This window comes from Poromitra crassiceps (assembly GCF_964638095.1).
Source record: "Poromitra crassiceps genome assembly, chromosome: 2".
In the NCBI taxonomy this organism is placed as follows: Eukaryota; Metazoa; Chordata; class Actinopteri; order Beryciformes; family Melamphaidae; genus Poromitra; species Poromitra crassiceps.
In genome coordinates, this window is record NC_139624.1 from 19,280,049 (window position 1) to 19,295,599 (window position 15,551).

Genomic DNA, 15,551 nt, shown 5'->3' on the forward strand with positions numbered 1-15,551 from the left:
CTGCCAAACGGTGTACAGTTTTCTGATATATGTATGAGATTATGTGCAAAATAAATGAGCAGTGTTTTTCAGTGAACTTCTCCTTTACGCCTATACCCCCTATGGATTTGCCATATGTGCGTCAAACTCTTTTTCCTCATAGTCTTCACACATTTTCAAGTGTACTAAAGCAATGCAAAAAGAAATCATCAATGAAGATAATCAAGCATTCAGATATTTCTACAATATTTACACTTGTGCCTCGTTGTCCCCCGGTGGCCGGAGCTTACACATCAGTCAGCATCTTGCCCTTGTTGACACAGTTCTGGCTGGGGGCAGTGCAGTTGGCAGTTCTAAGATTTGCTTCCCTAAAATTATCAATGCTGTTATTCATGTCCTCGTCTATCTCCATGTATTCAGACTTGCTGACCACCGAGGAGCTGCGGCGGCTGGAGTTGGTGTCGGACGCCAGGTTCTGGTTGCTGACGTTCAGCAGCTGGGCCTGCTCCTCTCCCTCCGTCTCTCTGTGGTAGAAGTAGTTGAAGTTGGACACGATCACGGGCACTGGCAGCGCAATGGTCAACACTCCAGCGATGGCACACAGGGAGCCCACGATCTTGCCCCCGATGGTCACGGGGTACATGTCCCCGTAGCCCACGGTGGTCATGGACACCACGGCCCACCAGAAAGCATCGGGGATGCTGGTGAAGAAGGACTCCTTCTCCTCCGCCTCGGCGAAGTACACGGCGCTCGAGAACAAGATCACACCGATGAATAGGAAGAAAATAAGCAAGCCCAGCTCGCGCATGCTGGCCTTGAGCGTTTGCCCCAATATCTGAAGTCCCTTGGAGTGTCTGGACAGCTTGAAGATCCGGAACACCCTCACCAGACGAATGACCCTGAGAATAGCCAGGGATGTAGCCTGTTCTCCGCCCCCCTTGCCCGCCTCCTTGCTGTCTTGGTCGTCGGCCAGCTCTGTTCCGAGCGTGATGAAATAGGGGATGATGGCCACGATATCAATCGAGTTCATCATGTTCTTAAAGAACGCTGCCTTGCTGGGACAAGCAAAGAATCGAACTATCAACTCAAAGGAGAACCAGATGATACAGAGTGTCTCCACAACAAAGAAGGGGTCTGTGAGGATATTTGGTTTGTAATACATAGTGATGTTCCCCACTGTGTGCATCCGGCCAGCAGAGTCCTCTTTCAGCTCTGGCAGTGTCTCCAAACAGAATATGACTATTGAAATAAGAATAACCATCACTGAGACAATTGCGATCCCCCTGGCAGGCCCGGAGCTCTCCGGATGCTCAAAGAGGAGCCAGATCTGCCTCTGGAACTCCTTCTCCGGTAAGGGCCGCTCCTCCTCCCGGATAAATCCCTCGTCCTCCCGGAATTTCTCCATGGCCTCGGCCCCGAGTTCATAGAACTTGATCTCCTCTGAGAACATATCCAGCGGCACGTTGACCGGTCTCCTCAGCCTGCCCCCAGATTGGTAATAATAGAGGATCGCGTCAAAACTCGGGCGATTCCGGTCGAAGAAATACTCGTTTCGCAACGGGTCGAAGTAGCGCATCCTCTTCTTGGGGTTGCCCAGGAGGGTCTCGGGGAACTGGGCGAGGGTCTTGAGCTGCGTCTCGAAGCGCAGCCCGGAGATGTTGATGACCACCCGCTCGCAGCAGTCGTGGTCGTCGTGGTCGGGGGGGTAGTGGTCCTGCGGGTGGCCGGGCAGGGTGGAGCTCTCGTCCATGTTGTCTGCTGACACCACGGTCATGGTGGAGGTGATGTGGGCTCTCCAGCCCGGGCGGAAAGGGTCCTATTGAGGCTCTCGCTCCATCCTCTCCTAGCTGACCATTTCCCTCAGCGATGCTTCTGTTTTCATCCCCTCAGCGATGCTTCTGCTTCATCTAGCACCTGGAATGATGGAGGAAATAAAACCGCATCTTAGAGCTGCAACCATTAGTCCATGAATCACTTAGTCGGTCGACAGAAAATTAATCGACAACAAAACATTTTCTATGACCGATTAATCGTTTAGACACATTTTCCAGAAAAAAATACTAAAATTCTCTGGTTCGAGCTTCTTAAATGTGAATATTTTCTGGTTTCTTTAGTCTTATGTCATTAAACTGATTATCAGTGCAGGTTGTGGGCAAAAGAAGACATTTGAGGCTGTCATCTTGGGCTTTGGATAGAAAAGTGATTGACACCTTTCACCATTTTGTGACATTTTATACAACAATCGACTTATCATTAGTAAAGAAAATAATCAACAGATGAATCGATAATGAAAATAATTGTTTGTTGCAGTCCTAACTGTCTGCATCTATTGCATGATTGTTTTTAGCCTATCTATTTGACCGCTTAGTCAGACAACGCTCTGGACACTGACATGCATAGCTCCTCTGACCAAAAAAAAAAATCATGTGCAAAATGACCATAGTATGAAGCATACAGTACTGTGCGCTGTAGGCTTTTTCCTTTTCTTTACCGCATACATCAGGAGCCTCAAGTTTGCAGCCCCGCCTCCCTCTCCCTCTCTCTGCGCACAGGACCCGCAGTTTCCCCTCACATCCAATGCATCTTTATCCACTCACATTCATGAGCAAACGTCTGTCCTGAAAGTAGCCTAAATAGCTACACGAAAAATTACCTGCGCTGACTTTGAGAGCCGATGCACAAGGAATGTCTTCTTGTTGTCCGTGCGAGCCGCCAGTCACCACCACAAGTCACTTATAATAGGGATATCACTTTACAGTATGAGCGTCTTTTGAAATATTAATAGACTATGTTGTCTTCTTGGTCAACAGCATCCACGGTATCCTCTTGGTGTAGGCTTTCAGCGTCGATTGGAGCAACAGCAAATCTCTTGATAGGCAATTTAAAATCATGCTGGAAGGAGAAGCGGCGGAGCAGGATGCAAACCTGCTCCAGAAAAGACAAGACTCTTTAGGAAAAAAATATAAAAAAAAGGCTGATGGATCCGCTGTCAAGCGCCCAGCAGCGGCGTGCCGGGCGGCTCTGCTGGTGGGACCGGGAGGACTGGACGCATGACGGGGGGAGAGAGAGAGAGAGAGAGATAGGGGGGGGGGTGGGAGCCGCCGCCTCAGAAATCCCGGCTCTCCCGTTTGCTGCAGCAGCCGACGAGAGGAGAGAGAGACGCGGTTCGAAAAGCAGCCACTGCTGGACGAGAGAGGCTCCGTCTCCGCTCATTTGGAGGAGGCATATTGCAGGATTTCATGTAGAGGAGAAAAAAAGCTAGGGAGGGGCAGGGGAGGGGAGAGAGAGAGAGAGAGAGAGAGAGAGAGAGAGAGAGAGAGAGAGAGAGAGAGAGAGAGAGAGAGAGAGAGAGAGAGAGAGAGAGAGAGAGAGAGAGAGAGAGAGGGAGGAGGGGGGTTTCGACGCAATGCAGACAGACTGTAAAACACGTTGCCACTAGTGCTCTCCAAACCACAAAAACAACAGCTAAATATGCATATAGGGCTGGGCGAGATGGTTGAAACTGAAATCAATATCAATTGTAATCAATTTTCTCCATACCAATATGACGATATAGTGTAACATTTAACATTCAAAAGCATGTTAAATAGGCTAATCAAATTCATGTGCATCTCATTGAAGCGAATGTCAGATGATGTCAAACAAACCTGACATTTTAAAATAATATTCCTACCATACCTCATTTTATGAGAGTTTTGGAGCGTGAGGAGGAGACATGAGCTGGACATTTAGGATCAAGTGATAGACAAACAGCCTATTATGGGGCTGGGGGAAAAGGCCTATTCACATTCAAAGACAATTGGAATAGCTATAGAGATAGTGTGGGGCCAAATGAGGAGACAATCTTTGATAGGACATGTTGCAGGCCTATTGACCTTCACTCACTGCATTGTAATGCTTCAGGCAGTTGGGCTCTTCAATATGGTCTCAGCATGGTTTGCGAGCAGTGTGCGAGCTGGTTTGTCCCGTGTGTGGCCTTGATAAGCTGCATGCATCTGAAACAGTAGGCTAGGCAGCTCTTACCCATCAGAGACAATAACACAGGCCTACAGCTGCCATTTACTATACATGTTACTATATAAGTGCTGAATAAAGGTTTAGGTTGTGGGTATATAGATACAAAAAAGAATATGAAATGTGTACGTAGCCTTGAATTGCTTTGAGGCATAATTTGTCCCTAGCTGCTGCATGTGAGACTTGCACTGAATTCATTTGAGCCTGGGAATGATCTCACCATATGAGTGGATTGGCTAAACCAGCCAATGTGACTTTGCATAATGAAATATTCAATACATGAAAAGAAGATAAGCAGAAGATCTTTGCTTCTATGTGCTGGACCTATGGATTGTCTTATTAATTCATGGTACTTGGCCTAGATGTGGAATACATAGAACGTGTTTAAAGGCTTAGAGAAAGAAGTACCTATATTGAGGTAGAACTCAGAAATCAGAGAGAGAGAGAGGAAATCCACAGGCTTTAGCTTCACAATATAGGCTAGATAATGAAATTGTATTAAAATAGACATGAAAAGTAATTTTGAAGCCCATGAGAGAAGTTCAGGATGGTAAAGATGAGATTCAGCACCGCGGAGAGCTCCGCGTCTTTAAACTTCACTGACATGAAGTAGTTTGAATAGCTGATTATGGACTCTTTGCTTGAACCACATACTTTTTCATTTTTCATTAGTTTTTATTTGTATTTAATTTTTACTTTTTGTTCTCACTTTCAGTTTTGTATTTAGTTTTTAGTTTCATTTTTTATTTTTAGTTTCGTTTTTTATTAGTAGTTTCACTGTTAGTTTCAGTCTTTCTATGCCTCCGCCAGCGATAGCCAGGCCGGAGGCATTATGGATTTGGGTTGTCCGTCTCTCGGTGCGTCCGTGCGTCCGTCCGTACGTCTGTCCGTCCAATGTTCGTTTATGCGATATCTGAGGAACGCCTTGATTTGGAATTTCATCAAATTTGCCTCAAACATCGACTTGCACTCAAGGATGAACTGAGTACATTTTGGTGTTCAAAGGTCAAAGTTCAAGGTCACTGTGACCTCACGAATGCCATTCCCAAGTTCGTTAACGCGATATCTCAGGAACGCCTTGACGGAATTTCATCAAATTTGCCTCAAACATCGACTTGCACTCAAGGATGAACTGAATAGATTTTGGTGGCCAAAGGTCAAAGTTCGAGGTCACTGTGATCTCACGAACGCCATTCCCCAGTTCGTTAATGCGATATCTTAAGAATGCCTAGACGGAATTTCTTCCAATTTGGCTCAGACGTTGACTTGGATGCAAGGATTAACTGATTCGATTTTGGTGGTCAAAGGTCAATGTCACTGTGACCTCATGACCGCTCCTTTCATGCTCGTTAGCGTGATATATCAGGAACGCCTTGACAGAATTTCATCAAATTTGTCTCAAACGTCCACTTGGATTCAAGGATGAACTGATTACATTTTGGTGGTTAAAGGTCAAAGTTCAAGGTCACTGTGACCTCACGGACCTTATTTCCAAGCTCTTTAACGCAATATCTCAGGAACGCCTTGACTGTATTTCTTCCAACTTGCCTCAAACATCCACTTGGACTCAAGGATGGACTGATTACATTTTGGTGGTCAAAGGTCAAGGTCACGGTGATCCCACGAATGTAATTTTTCAAGCTCGGTAACGCCATATCTCAGTAACACCTTGACGAAATGTCTTCACATTTGGCTCAAACGTCAAAGTCTCGACAGCTCACTTGTTGGCGGAGGCATATATCTGCGGTGCGGTCTTTCTAGTTTTCTTGTAATATGGGGTATTTGGGGGCAAGATTGAAAAAGGTCAGGACAAGTATTCTGTAAACTCAACAAAAAATCATACCATTAAAAAATCTATTCACTTACTGACAGATAAACAACCATCAATGATGTGTGTCACTCAGTGTGTTTGTGTCATTAACCAGAATCCACCCAAAACACTATACTGAAGAGGGTTATATGAAATAAATTGACACAGATGAAAATTAAACATGTTGTCTATTTATTTATTTATTTATTTATTTTAGTTAGTTTTGTAAACACACAATACTTTTTTTAAGCCTAATTAAAAAAATTATTTCAGTTAACAGAAATCTTTTTTCACACTTAACTTTTGTTATTTGATTCGTTTTTGTTGACAATAATAACCTTGGATTGAACAGTCTATTGTGTTTACCATTATGTGCTCTTTTACATATCATATTCCATATTCACATAACCATAATAAACAGTTTTGTCCAAAACATTGCATTTGTTTGTTCATGTATCACAGGTCATGATTTCTAAATCATCCTTCTTTCTAAATCCTGAAGATCAGACATGGCATCATCTGTGTTAGGAGGTAAAAGCTTAATAAGTGTAATAAAGTCTGAGCTGCTAACTAAACTCCCAAAAAAGGTTTTTAGTGAATTTTCTTGTGAAGTTTTAGTGAAGTTTGTATCTCTTCTGTGCGACTTCTCTTTGGCATAGAGAGATACAAACACTGTTTTATAATGCTGCTTCACAAAATCCATCTTCACTGGATCCAGATGGGCTGGTCGAATTGGACACTGATGAGGCCATATATTGTGGCCCGGCTTCCCCGGGAACTGGCAGGCCACTTCCCCTTGGCCAAGACGAGGCTTCCCTGATAAACTGCCAGCCATGTCTGAGGCCACGAGTTGGCTGGCATTGCCCCCACAACGGACCATAGCCGAAGACATATAGGTCCCATATACATTTAGGATCAACACAGCACAGAACCAGAACATATTATCCAGACAGCAAAAAAAAAAAAAAAAAGGATGGCTAAGGCCTTGGAGGACCACTTTTATGACTTTTTGAAGCATACATTTATCAGAAAACGCTTCAAAGGTGGTCCTCATTTGTGAAGATTAGCTTGCTGAACAAAGTTGGCAATTTCATTACATTACATTACATGACATTACATTATGTCATTTAGCAGACAATTTTATGTAAAGCGACTTACAATATCACATTTTTGTCAACAGTACAGAAATCAACTATGCAACACAGCCAATGACAGCTAAGACCTTTTGATGGACTAGAGTAGCACTTGTAGAAAGTAGTTTGAGAAGGAATAAGTAACATTATTATTATTATTATTATTATTATTATTATTATTATTATTATTATTATTATTATTATTATTATTATTATTATTATTATTATTATTATTATTATTATTATTATTATTATTATTATTATTATAAGAGGGAGAAAGATGTTAGTTCAAGGACCCAGGGCCTAGGTGTAGCCTGTGTGTTTTTAGTCTCCGCCGAAAGATGGGCAGTGATTCGGCCGTCCTGACCAAGGGGGGGAGCTCGTTGCAGCATTGTGGCGCCAGGGACGAGTCGTGATCGGGACGAGCAACTTTTGAGCCCACGTAGCGCTGGAGGGGCGAGGCGATCTGGACAGGTGGAGGAGCGGAAGGAGCCGTGAGAGGTTTGGAACATGACCATGTTGCAGATATAGACGAGCTGTCTGGTGTACTCCATTTGTTGTGTGAAAATGTGCCAGTGCTACACCTACTTCCTGTAATACACGTATAGAACAAACACGTGCTCCGCAACCAACATAGAATCAGACAGCCTGCACGTTAGGCCCGAAGGTTTTAAATGAGACACATATTGTGTATACAAGGAAAAATGGCTTTGTGCACCTGTGATGAGCTTGTTCAGTCATGCATGTACAGCCAATCTGCACACATGGCGAAGTCTAATCATGAGCCACAGCCCTCGTCATCCTCGATCCATATGTTGTCGTGACCTTTGACCTGAGAGATTTAATGGGCCAGGTTTGAATCCAGTTTGACTTTAGATGAGGCTACTGTAATGTCTCTCTAAGAATGTACCCACCCAATTTAGAAACGTGTAGTTATCCGGTAGGTAAGAGCATATACTTAGTTATCAGTGCAAGCATGCAAACATCTGAAGCTGAAACTTGAAAAGGAGACCCAAGAGAGCAACTGAGATGGAGCACACAGTGCTGGAAAAGGCTCAAATAATGAACAAACATACATTTGAGCCGTGTTCAAAGTGGTTCAATCATTCACTCACTCACTATGCAGTATTTATGATATAGTGAACTATATGAACTATATGGGGAACGATCAAACAAGTTTTGGACACTATCCTTTGGTAAACACGGCCGTATTGCATTATGGTATATGGGAGAAAATGGGTACATTCGCTGTTCACTAGACATTGCAGTGCATTGTGGGAAATTTATAGTGGACTATAGTGAATCAAATTAACAGTTGAGAATTCGGACACTAGTAAAAAATGGCGAACACACTAAAGTCCAGGGACCGGTTTGAGCAGATACACATGACTTCACCAAACAGCCTTAAAGCCCACGTCCAGTGTATTTTGTAATTTTGAAGATATTTCATGTGTTGTTGAGTCATGATCTGGCCTGTTGATTAGCCACACTGTTCGCCATTGTATTTTTTGACAGTTAATCAAATGTTGTGATCAAGTTAAATTAAAATGGTAGGATGACATATGATTCAATGGAATGCTATATTATACGTCATGTCAATCTGATTCTGACTGAGGACGAGCTGGCTTGTTAACTAACTAGCTAGCTATTAGCTACGTTAGCTAAGCCAACTGCCTGCTGCTGTACCACTTTGCTGGGCTCAAAACACCACTGAGTGACCAAAACGTTTGCTGTTAACCGTTTGGAGTCACACTCTTTCCAATTGGAAACCAGCTTTGAAATCCATTGGCCGGTTGTTGAACTGAAAGCAATAATGCAGCTTTCAGCTAAGCTAACGTTATAACCAATAAGATACAGATCATGTGTCCACAAACAACCAATCAGCATGCAACATCCAAATTAGGCGACATTCATCTAGATTGTGATAGAACCTCACATGCCACAACCATCTAGAGGGCGCTAGAAACCCTAAACAGAGTGAACACAGGCAACACCTTATCCAGATGGCGCTAGAAACGCCTAAACACAATTAATGCACAGTAGGCGGGACTTAGCAAATTACATGAGCAAATCAAAGGCAATAGAGAGCCCCAGGAATGAGTCCGGAAAACTAACAACAATCGATGCTAACACTTCCGGGTTCTTCACTGTTTTCGCCTATGGGATTTTTAAATAGGTTTTTGGTGCGATGCTTCAAATAAGGTCTCTGGGCAACGCAAGCTTAATCAAACGTGAACCAGTGTTCAGCGGGATAATCTTCACACATGAGGACCACTTTTATGAGTTTTTAAGCTTTTACGTGCCGTTGAAAGGGCGGCTAGCTAGCAAACGGCTAAATGAGACTACACTGTTGAGTCGACGGGGATATTATACGTCAATAACGTCATCACTTCAAAGGACGAACACGGAAATTCTCTTTCCCTCATCTGGTTCAGCCCAGGGTAATCAGTGCACAGCAGCGCACACATCAACAACACTCCAGGTTGAGTGGTGACGTGACGGGGAAGCCTATGCGACACTTGTGTGTAGTTCTGGATTAGTTTAGCACAAGCTTTTTACTTCTAGGGCTCGCATTTACTCATGAAAGTGGTCCTCATGTGTGAAGATTATCCCGCTGAACACTGGTTCTGGTGCGTTGCCCACAGACCTTATTTGAAGCATCGCACCAAAAACCCATTCAAAAATCCCATAGGCAGAAACAGTGAAGAACCCGGAAGTCCGCAACTTCCGCATTCCGACTACAAAAATACGTTATCCCTGGGGCTCTCTATTAGATAAACTAAGGAATATACATTAAAGGAATATAAAACTGGGGAATATATATATGTTTGTGTCGGCTCTGTTTCTTTTATATGCTCTTGCTGAAAGCCTCTTGGCCAGGTCATCATTGTAAATGAGAACTGGTTCTCAATTGATTTTACCTGGTTAAATAAAGGTCAAATAAATAAATAAAAATATATAGACATGTGGATTGGAGACTTTAAATAGCCCACAGAATGTGAGTGTCTCTCGATCTGTGTTAGTGTTGGACTGGCAACCTGTCCCAATGCATGCTGGGATAGTTCCCTGCGACGCTGAAATGGATGCAGGCTGGTAGAGAGAATGAATGAATGACACAGTTATCCAGCTCTGCAGAGAGGCTCTCTTGCTTGGAGTTTCCAGTGCATCTCCAGTTTGAAACTGTGTGTATCTGGGTCTTTGTCCCATACAGCAGTCAAGGCTTTGTGTGGGCCTAAAGGCAGCCATGTTGGCCTGCACCACTCACTCTGTGCTGCACTCTTCATGCAAAGAGCAGCGGAGAGGAGAGGAGGAGGGATGCTGGCTGCTGCATCGCCCCCAGGGCACCACTCAGCCTGTCATCTCCTGCTTAGTGCTCGTGCCTGAACCAGGCCCAACAGACTTCTGAGATTACCTCTTTTCTACGGGCCTCCTCTTCTTGCTGCAACCCAATCGCCAGAATAAAATGTTTGCATTGTATGTTTCTCCAATCCACAGAGACTTGCTATCTCAATGTGAATTTGAAACAAAACATCTGCCTTTTATGTTTGTAAAACATGGCATTTGAAGTTTTCTGCGATGCTACAATCTCAACGTACGTTTGAAACTAAGCAGTGGTTAATTTGAAAACCTTGTCGCCTTTCCAACCTTAAATGCAAATGAAATAATGTCTTAGACTGTTTTCAATAATGAAGACTACCTCTCTGGTCAATGTCTGATTAACCATCCTATTCACTAATCCATTGTTCCTTTCCATTCATCTCTCTCTCCCCTGCAGCAACGCCCTGTTCAGGTTACATCAGCCATTCATAAATATGCAATATAATATACCCTGTCCCTATCCAATCAATGTCTCCCACGCTTTCCCTCTCTTCGGCTGCTGGCCAATCACCTAAATGAAGTTCCATATCAGTCTTCTCGTATTCTGCAAAGTTGTAACTCACCTTGTGTATCACCCATAGCTGCTGAAATCCTGCGTAGCAGTCGATTCGCCCCACCTCTTCCCCTGAACACCACCAATGTCATGGCTCCAATAGAACTCCCTATGGGGGTTCTCTATTCCAGGGGTTCCCAACCTTTTTTGTGCCGCGGACCGGTAGATAGATGGAAAAAAAAGTCGTGGACCGGTTGTCAATTTTAATTTAATTTTCTTTCTTTTTTTATATAAACATAGGCTATAATATTATAGGCTGTGTGGTAGTTGAAATATAGTTTCAAGTTGACTTTATTTATGTTTGTAGTTTGTAAAAAAAATAATATATATATATATATATATTTTGTTGTTGTTGTTGACTGGACTCGCGGCCCGGTACCAAATGCGTTGCGGCCTGGTACCGGTCCGCGGCCCGGTGGTTGGGAACCACTGCTCTATCCTATAAATCTCTGACGCCCTCCTCCTCACGTCTCAGAGGAGCGTCATCATACCATGGAGTCATACGCCAAATCTAAGTGTTGTTTGTTTCATCATTAAAGTTTATTGTACTTTCCTTCTAGTCTCATTATTGAAACAAGTGTAACAACGTTGGCATGTTTAGGCAAGTAAAACCATTTGGTTAAAGTTATGGTTTGGTTTTGGTTTTGGTTCGGCTTGAATAACAAAAACATTAGATGTGACTCACGGTTGAAATGGAGTTTTAACGTAGGTTCAGACAGGATGATCTTGATCCTCACCGGTTCCCCAGTCACTGCACTACTCCTGCTTGCTCACCTGTTAACCTGTCAGCTTCCTGGTGATAATTGAATAATCAGTGGTTGCCTCCTAGTTTCCCATAAGCCAATAGCATAGCAGCACATCACCTCATACACCTTTGCTCACCTGCACTGCTAGCCTATCACATTGTGGCACTCCCCTTAGGTTGCTGTGTGCATAAATATGCTTTTTTGTGTCTCATTCAGTCTCTCTAAACCCTGCTGGTTGACGCACACCCACCACCTCCCCGTCTCCGCCAAGTTTCCTTGATCCATCAGTCATCAAGAGAGGTTACACCAGCACCAGTATCCTGACTCCACAGGGGGGTATAAATGGCTGTGCGGTTTCGAGCTGACCCAGCTTGATCTCGAATATCTCCCTGTGGTGTCAAGCTCCAAAGACTAACTAACTTTTCTCATCATAATATTCTGTAAAGATCATTCATCATCATTATAATAAAATCATTGTTTATTCATCAAGTCTCCTGATTGAAATGTAGACTTTGGAAACGCTGTGACCATGACTGGGATCGAACACAGTTTATGTATCTAGAGATGTGATAGGCAACGTGTTTTGGTTCAGAAACATGATATTCTACTTATCTGTGGATTGCAGAAAACTATGCCAACATTTTATTCTAACAACCAGGCTGCTCTCTCTCTTTCCCTCTCTCCATCCCCCTCTCTTATTTATACTCTCGACAACATCATCATCATCATCATCATCATCTCTTCATACGCCTCTTATCCTTGGGCTCTCAGCTTGGCAAAAACCTCAAGAGAGGAAGGGAGATGAAGAGGAGAGAAAATCAAATGTAACAAATATGTATTAAGTTAAGCCCAAAATGCTAATGCTAGCTCAAGAGACTCACCTGTTTCTGCCTGAGTATGTTAGTACAATCAGCAGTAGGCACAATAAGCAGCCTTTTACTCCCAGGGAAGTTTGAGTGCGGTGATGGAGATAGCCATGCTAATTGATTTGTTCGTTAAGGGACAGCCTTAACGAGCTATTAATCACTATTGACACTGATGTGCATCTCTGCGTTGATAATCAACGACGTTGACAAATCAAGCGTTAACACTAGACAGGCCGGTCTAAGAGAAGGTTGAAGGGGTAAATATATATCGTAATTATCGTAGTCGATCATCATTACTGTCGGTATAATATCGAGTAAGGATGTTATTGAGGGGAAACTCTTAGCTAATGCTCTGATAGTTGTAGAATATGATTATACAGAACAAGACATTAATGAGTGCTTTATAATGACCAATAAACAGCCAATTTGCTCCTAATATGCATGTTAATAAGAAACTTGGCGAATGTGTGTACCTTAATGTAAAGTGTTAGCCAAAACAAAAGTATATATATATTTGTGTCTCCCACCAGTGACATGATGTCTTGGATGTCAAAGCAAACGGGGGAGGAAGGGGGGGGGGGGGAGGAGCGGAGGAGGTGGGGAGTTCAAAGCAGCAGCTGCAGCAACGAGAAGTTATGAATGTAACCCCCCCCCCCCACACACACACACACACACACACACACACACACACACCGTCCTCATTCATAAACACATAGGTTCCTTATATAATGCCTATGATGCCTATGCAGACCCCCCCTCCCCCCTCCCCCCCGTGTTTTCTCCGCCGCTATTTATAACCCCCATAGCATGCAGGGAGAGAGCGTGGCCAAGTCATGCAGTGCCCTTCAAGACCAACACACGGCCCCTGGGCCTGCCCGGCCCGACTTCAGGGAGCTATTATTAGACACGCGTCATGTCAGAGCCAATGGAGAGAGAGAGAGAGAGAGAGAGAGAGAGGGAGAGTGACAGAGAAAGTGACAGATGGGGGAGGTGAAGAAAACGGACAGAGAGAACATAGTGGTGTTGATGGTAGAGGAGGGGTAGTGAGATAATGTAAAGTAGCTCCTTTACGGGCTAGGCTAGGTGTGTGTATAGAGACTGGGAGGATAGGAGGCTCTAAGTCTAAGCAAGGTGTGGTCCATCAGCATATATCCTGCCAGGCCAACACACCCGATTTTAGCGGGAGTCGCCCTATTTCTATCCCTTCTTCCCCATGTGCTCCCTAGTGGTAATTTATGCTGTTCATCTCCACATTTCTAGTGATAAATGGGTGTTAAGTTTACTGTCTCTCAGAGGCTGCAGCAGCAGGCTTACTTTGAAAGCCTGGTATCATATGAAACTGGAAGACGTACGCATCCATTGGTAGCAACCATGTCATGCTAGCTTGTCGGGAAGGGGAATAAATAATGCTCCAAAGTTAGGCTAAAGCGAGGGAGGAACCATTTTCAAAGGGGTCCCTTGACCTCTCACCTCAAGATATGTGAATGAAAATGGGCTCTACGAGTATTGTTGGAGCATTGTTCGATAGGGTAGTGCGAGCATTTTTCCATAACGCAGTATGATTCAGAACAGCAGATCACATCACTGAGGGATCCGACCCCGTGCAGGTGGGTTGCCAGGGAAAGCACGGGGTGGGGGGTGGGGGTTGATGCAGGTATGCATCAGCCCCTGAGAAAACCATTTGACACAGAGTGACGGACAGCAAAGTCAATGATCCAGGTTTAATTGAGCAAACCACAAGTGTGTGAAAGACAGTGTGCAGTGCTTCTGCATACAATATAAGACATAGTGGTTGTAATGCTGACTATACCTAGGAAGTTCATAATGACATTAACAGTTTGGGTACAACTGACTGATACGGGTCCCACCAATATTCCGTGGTGTCAGCCAATATTCATTGTATCTCAATTTGATATTTTCCATAACAAAAAGTGTGTATTTCAGCATTTCCCCCACGATCGTGTTGCTGGCAGGAACGCCTCTGAAGAGTCTCCATTGAAAGTATATACATTTGAATTTTTGGTTTTTATGTAGCTGTGGTTAGAGGTAAGCAACACTGACTGGCCAATATCCAATATTTCAGGGATTCACAACCTTTTTTCAGATCAACAACCTGTCATTTAGTCCACATTAGGGCTGCGGACACCCATTTGATCGGATTTTGTCTCTTGGACCCAAATCTGAGGATATTGTTATTGTCAGATATGATTTTGTCCAGAATTCAAGTAACATCACTGATGATGTCACTGATTGTGTCACTGTTGACATTGTGATAGCATAGCTGTTACATCTGACATGTCTGCTATGTACTACTACATTCTGGGATTAAATCATTCTGATTTTAAAATCTGACTTTAATCTCCAAATTCTGACTTTATTCTCTTCTGGGATTACAGTCATAATACTGACTTTTTCTCAGAATTCTGACGTTAAAGTCAGAATGCTGACCCTTTTCTCTGAATTCTGACTTTAATCTCAGGATTCTGACTGTAATCTCAGAATTCTGACTTTAAACTCAGAATTCGCATAGGCTACAGAAACTTTATTCTCAGAATCCTGATTTAAACTAATGAGTCAAATACATGTGGCCCGAATCCTGTTCCATTTTAAATTGTGTGTGGTGTTAAAAAATAAAGTTCCTACAGTATGTAATGTAATGTTCCTACAGCATGAGTTGGGGTCCTATCTTGGTACAGGCGGTATCCACTTTTTGCGCTTGCGCACTTGTTTCAAAAAAATATGCAGAAATATGTGGGGCCTATACGGATTTGATCTGAATGAACCAAGGAATCCGGGGAAAGTGGGATTTTGATTGTGGCCCATAATGGTTCAGAAGTTATAATGTTAAGTTGCTATGGGGGTCTGGGTTTGCCTGAGTAGTGGAAATGTGGTTGTTCTGGGACATTATAGTGTGGACTGACACTAATGCATAGTCCATCGCATTGGTCTCCGACCGGTGTGGGACAAAAACACGTCTCCTGTGTGTAGCCTACCTTGGGTGCTGTCACTGGAATGTAAGTTGACGCTGGCCGTAGCAGAGGACAGTGTAAATAAAGACACGTCAGCTGACCA

General features: G+C 43.6%; 1 protein-coding gene across 1 annotated transcript; it reads right to left on the reverse strand.

Moving 5' to 3' along the window:
* Positions 1-265: 265 nt before the first annotated feature.
* kcna1b (potassium voltage-gated channel, shaker-related subfamily, member 1b) lies at positions 266-1,753 on the reverse strand (the record flags this gene model as incomplete). The annotated part of the gene is made up of 1 exon (XM_083632025.1): positions 266-1,753. The coding sequence occupies one exon, from the start codon at positions 1,751-1,753 to the stop codon at positions 266-268; it is 1,488 nt and encodes a 495-aa protein (XP_083488151.1).
* Positions 1,754-15,551: the final 13,798 nt, after the last annotated feature.